At 39.5% G+C, this 6155-nt stretch overlaps 1 protein-coding gene across 1 annotated transcript; it reads right to left on the minus strand.

Annotated features, from left to right (window-relative positions):
- Positions 1–308: 308 nt before the first annotated feature.
- LOC122668279 (probable leucine-rich repeat receptor-like protein kinase At1g35710) lies at positions 309–5898 on the minus strand. Its single transcript, XM_043864863.1, has 2 exons — positions 1326–5898; positions 309–616 (listed from the first exon to the last, which is right to left on the minus strand). The coding sequence occupies exons 1-2, from the start codon at positions 5896–5898 to the stop codon at positions 309–311; spliced, it is 4881 nt and encodes a 1626-aa protein (XP_043720798.1).
- Positions 5899–6155: the final 257 nt, after the last annotated feature.

Here is a 6155-nt window from a genome sequence, read left to right on the forward strand (position 1 = left end):
TGAAAGACTGAAACACACACATACACATGCACACACAATTGAGAATAGTCCACAAATAAAATACCATTTACCAAATAAAATAAAATAAAATAAAATAAAAAACCACACAAATTGTAGAATACAAAAAAATAAGGTAGTTGTGATAAAAATATGCAAACTCGTCATGATTTGACTTTTTAAGACAAACAAACCACATTCTTCACCATATACCACACACAAAGGAAGAAAAATGCTACATGGGTTTAAATTACACAAAATTCTCACCTTAAGATTCAATAGTTGTCCCAATGTTATTTTGTGGAATTGTTTTAAGAAATTTTGCAAATTGGTAGCTCTTGAGACACTTGTTGCATGGTTGGCCGAGATTGTGGATTTTCATGCAAACAAGAAAATGCCAACTTCATAAGCGAAACCAATTTCTCAACAAACTGATTTGTGGGAGGTGAGATCCGCTGGTCAACTATATCCTTCAGCCACATGTTTTGCTCAATTGAAGATAATGATGGCAAAGTAGAGATACATTCTCTAGGATGCTTTCCCATTATCACTTCCATTGTTACTATGCCAAAACTATAAACATCACATTTTTCAGTCACCCTCATTGTGTAAGCAAGCTCTGCAGATTAAATAAAACAAATGAAATTAATAAAAATAATTAAGAATAAAGGTTTCTCATAACTACAATGTGGTCAATGCAGGGTTACATTGTAGTCTATGTTATGCCATATGGAGCAATAATTTATTCATTCGACGGATAATAATGAATTCTCTAAGTTTCTCCCATGTAAATTTTGCAATTAATTTAAGCTATACGGTTCACCATGACCATCATGTTCCTTTTTTTTGGTTGCGATTGAGACTATAATGGGGAATTTTTCTCCTCTCAGGTTCCCTGCCCGGTCAGGTGCGCAGGTTCCTCTCATAGGAGGGGCTGAAATGACGACCTCACCCCCTGCCCAAACACATTGCCTAGGTGGGGTGAGGTCGTCATTTACACCCTCCTATGAGAGGAACCTGCGCACTTGACCGGGCAGGGAACCTGAGAGGAGAACAATAGGGGCAGGTCCTTTGTGGGCCAACTTCAGCAAACTGATACGATCACCATAAAGAACGATCATGTCCTTGCTTCAACCAACAACGACAAGTCGCAACAAGAAGAAAGAATAATGGTAAAGGTTGTAGTAGTAATGAAAACAATACTAGTCAATGAAACTTATTATCTTTTGAAATGAGTCGACTTGATACTTGGACACATTATTATGATAACCCTATTATTTCTTAAAAAGTTAAAAAATAATGAGAGAGAGAGAAGAGAGAGAGAGAACCTGGTGCAAAGTATCCATATGTTCCTGCAAGAGCTGTCCAATGGGATGAATCGGGTTTTAGAAGTCTACTAATGCCGAAGTCCGATACATGAGGCTCAAAGTTTGAATCCAACAAAATGTTTTTGCTCGATATGTCTCGATGAATTATTGGGGGTGAGCAGTCATGGTGCAAGTAAGCTAGAGCCTCGGCTACACCTTTAACAATATTAAACCTTCTAATCCAATCCAGTTCTACTGCTTCTACTTCTATGCTTAGGATCTTAGCCAAGTTTCCTCTCTCCACATATTCATATACCAAAAACGAGTGCCGCATGTGGGAACAAAAACCGTACATTTTCACGATGTTTCGATGTCGCACTTCTGTCATCATTTGAATTTCGTTTCTGAAAGTTTCTGGATCAGAAATCTCGTCGTCATCATCCGAAGAAGATGTGAACTTCTTAACAGCTACTAGTTGACCTGATGACAACTCTGCTTTATAAACACTTCCATGTCTTCCCATGCCAATGCAATATTTTGGGTCGAATTGCTCAGTTGCTTCAATGATTTCTTGGTATGCTATCCTCCCATCATAATTCCATATTGTAAACAGTTCTTCTCTACGACGTTGTTGGTTTGAAATTGGATTCTCCTCTTCTATGCATCTCTTCCTCCGGCGGCAAAAATACAAAAAAGTCCCAAGAAATGCAAATAGAAGAAACAACAGTATTGCTAAGAGAGATATGATCATAATAAGGATGACTTTGTGGCTCTCTTTTGGGGATAGCTTAGAAATGCAAGGTCGTAAACCTGTGGCATTGCCACACAAACCTTTATTGTGAATGAAAGCTTCCATTGGAGCATTTTGGAAGGCTCGATTATCAGGTAGTGGACCCTCTAACTCATTGTAGGATACATCAACGGTTATCAAGCTGAGCATTGTAGCGACAGTAGATGGAAAGGAGCCGAACAACTTATTATGAGAGAGATTCAAATTTGTTAACTTGTCCAACCTTCCAAACTGTGGAGGGATCTCTCCTGTGAACAAGTTACAACTAAGGTCCAGTAGCATCTGTAGGGAAACTAAATTACCAATTTCATCTGGAATGCTTCTGCTGAATCTATTCTTGCCCAAATTCAAGTAAATAAGATTTGTGCATTTCCCTAGTTGATTTGGAACAGACCCCCATAGGTTGTTCATTGAGAGGTCAAGTTGCTGAAGTTTGGAGAGCAATCCCACCTCCTTAGGTACGGTTCCAGAGAGTTGGTTGTCGTTCAACTTTAGTGTCACCAAAGAGCTAAGCCTCCCCATTTCTATTGGAATCTGTCCAACCAGGAGATTCGAAGAAAGCTCGAGTCCTTGCAATTGAGTTGAGTCTCCAAGCTCAGGTGGTATTTGACCAGAAATCTTGTTTCCTGAGATTTTTAGGCCTAATAATTTTAGGCACTTTGCCCAATTTTGTGAAATCTCACCAGACAATTGATTGTAGCTTAGATCGATGTAAGTTAAATTCGGGTAAACACCGAATACTTCTGATATGTTTCCCGTCAGATGGTTGTTTTGAAGCCGGACCATTGTTAGACTGGTGCAGTTTATCATGTTTTTGGGAATCGGGCCTATGAAATGGTTACTATCTGCAGAAATTGATGTGAGTGACACACTATTGCATATGTGTTGTGGTAAATACCCGGTAAAATGATTGTCTCCAAGATGCAAGGATTGTAATTTTGTAAAATTGTTGATCCCCTTGGGTACTTGACCAGACAATTGGTTGTAATGAAGACCAATATAAACTAGATTGGTCAAATTTACAAAAGAAGCAGGAAGCGTGCCAGTGAGATTATTAAGACTCAAACCAAGAGAAGTAAGAGATCTCAAGTTTCCAATTTCTGGAGGGATAGAGCCTGTAAGACGGTTATAGTACAATTTTAGCTCATGAAGATGGGCTAGGTTTCCAATTTCCATTGGAATGGAACCAGAGAGTGAATTGTTATATAGGTGTAAGAAGTTTAGCTTGCTCAAATTTCCAAAAGAAGCAGGTATTGAACCAGTGAGACTATTTCCCCACAAACTAAGATAATTAAGAGATCTCAAGTTTCCAATTTCCATTGGAATGGAACCAGAGAGTGAATTGTTATACATGTGTAAGAAGTTTAGCTTGCTCAAATTTCCAAAAGAAGCAGGTATTGAACCACTAAGACAATTGAACGCCAAACTAAGATAAGTAAGAGATCTCAAGTTTCCAATTTCTGGAGGGATAGAGCCTGTAAGACGATTTCCCCACAATTTTAGATCATGAAGATAGGTCAGGTTTCCAATTTCCATTGGAATGGAACCAGAGAGTGAATTGTTATACAGGTGTAAGAAGATTAGTTTGCTCAAATTTCCAAAAGAAGCATGTATTGAACCAGTGAGACTATTTTCCCCCAAACTAAGATAATTAAGAGATCTCAAGTTTCCAATTTCTGGAGAGATAGAGCCTGTAAGACTGTTTCCCCACAATTTTAGCTCATGAAGATTGGTTAGGTTTCCAATTTCCTTTGGCATGGAACCAGAGAGTGAATTTGAACCAAGGTATATGAAGTTTAGCTTGCTCAAATTTCCAAAAGAAGAAGGTATTGAACTAGTGAGACTATTGGACCCCAAATTTAGTAGAATAAGAGATCTCAAGTTTCCAATTTCTGGAGGGATTGCACCTGTCAAAAAATTATACTCCAACTCTAGCTCATGAAGATTGATCAGGTTTCCAATCTCCATTGGAATGGAACCAGAGAGTGAATTGTTATACAGTTGTAAGAAGTTTAGCTTGCTCAAATTTCCAAAAGAAGCAGGTATTGAACCACTGAGACAATTGAACGCCAAACTAAGATAAGTAAGAGATTTCAAGTTTCCAATTTCTGGAGGGATAGAGCCTGTAAGACGATTTCCCCACAATTTTAGCTCATGAAGATAGGTCAGATTTCCAATTTCCATTGGAATGGAACCAGAGAGTGAATTGTTATACAGGTGTAAGAAGTTTAGTTTGCTCAAATTTCCAAAAGAAGCAGGTATTGAACCAGTGAGACTATTTTCCCCCAAACTAAGATAATTAAGAGATCTCAAGTTTCCAATTTCTGGAGAGATAGAGCCTGTAAGACTGTTTCCCCACAATTTTAGCTCATGAAGATTGGTTAGGTTTCCAATTTCCTTTGGCATGGAACCAGAGAGTGAATTTGAACCAAGGTATATGAAGTTTAGCTTGCTCAAATTTCCAAAAGAAGAAGGTATTGAACCAGTGAGACTATTGGACCCCAAATGTAGTAGAATAAGAGATCTCAAGTTTCCAATTTCTGGAGGGATTGCACCTGTCAAAAAATTATACTCCAACTCTAGCTCATGAAGATTGATCAGGTTTCCAATCTCCATTGGAATGGAACCAGAGAGTGAATTGTTATACAGTTGTAAGAAGTTTAGCTTGCTCAAATTTCCAAAAGAAGCAGGTATTGAACCACTGAGACAATTGAACGCCAAACTAAGATAAGTAAGAGATTTCAAGTTTCCAATTTCTGGAGGGATAGAGCCTGTAAGACGGTTTCCCCACAATTTTAGCTCATGAAGATTGGTCAGGTTTCCAATTTCAATTGGAATGGAACCAGAGAGGGAATTTGAACCAAGATATATGAAGTTTAGCTTGCTCAAATTTCCAAAAGAAGAAGGTATTGAAGCAGTGAGACTATTGAGCCCCAAATGTAGTAGAATAAGAGATCTCAAGTTTCCAATTTCCATTGGAATGGAACCAGAGAGAGAATTGACAGAGAGGTCTATGATGTTTAACTTGCTCAAATTTCCAACGGTGTTAGGAATCGAACCATTTAGGAAGTAATTGGCAGAGACATTAAGCACAGTGAGGCTGCTAAGGTTCCCAAATATTCCACGGGGAATAGGACCAGAAAGTTGATTTTCACCGAGATGTAGAATTTTCAGATTCTTCAAAGCACCTAAAGCTACAAGGATTGAGCCGGTGAGATTGTTATCGTGCAAATCAAGCTCAGTAAGAGTCATCATCAATAGGGAAATCTGTGATGGGATGTTCCCAGAGAAGCGATTGATGCAGAGATGGAGGTGGGTGAGTTTGGAAAGGTTGGCAATGGTGGGTGGGATGGGTCCAAAAAGTGAATTGTCATGGAGATCAAGACGGAGTAGGGCAGGGAAGGATGAGAAGTTAAAGTGATGGAGCGTACCTTGCAAATCCATGCTGGGTAGGTTTATTATGGTGATGACTCCAGCTGCTGCCTCATTGCAAGTAATTCCCTCCCACTTGCATGGGTTGGTGCTACTGCTGCTGCTTCCATTTGCTGCCATCATTTGTAGTGTCCATGAAGGAAGTAGTGGACGAGAATTGTTATAACGAAGATGAATAAGGCTGGACTTCCATTGAAGGAGAGCCTCCATTGCTCCTCGTTGATGATCAAAACCATAATTATTAATGGAAGTGGAATCAACTACTCTGAATGAAGAAGAAGAAGGAGCAGCAATGGAAGTGGCCAAAAGGAAGACCAATAAGAGGAGGAGACAGAAGAAGGATGATGATGATGATGGTACCTTAATAATCATGGTTTCGTCTTGCTAAGTACAATAGTAGTAGACAAAACTGATTTGTGGGTTATTGGGGGAGTTGGGGAGTTGGGGGTTGGGTGGGTTGCAACCTTAGCTGCTGCTGGGATCCCTAATTTATAACCGCTGTATGTGATCCATTTGAAACGCGCTTTCCAAACGTAAACCACGGTTTTAAGGACCCCCCCCCCCTCCCCCCGCCCTGACTCTTGAGTCTTGACGACCTGACTGAGACCATCAATTGGATTCACACCCTG

Source organism: Telopea speciosissima, chromosome 7 (assembly GCF_018873765.1).
Source record: "Telopea speciosissima isolate NSW1024214 ecotype Mountain lineage chromosome 7, Tspe_v1, whole genome shotgun sequence".
Classification (NCBI taxonomy): domain Eukaryota; kingdom Viridiplantae; phylum Streptophyta; class Magnoliopsida; order Proteales; family Proteaceae; genus Telopea; species Telopea speciosissima.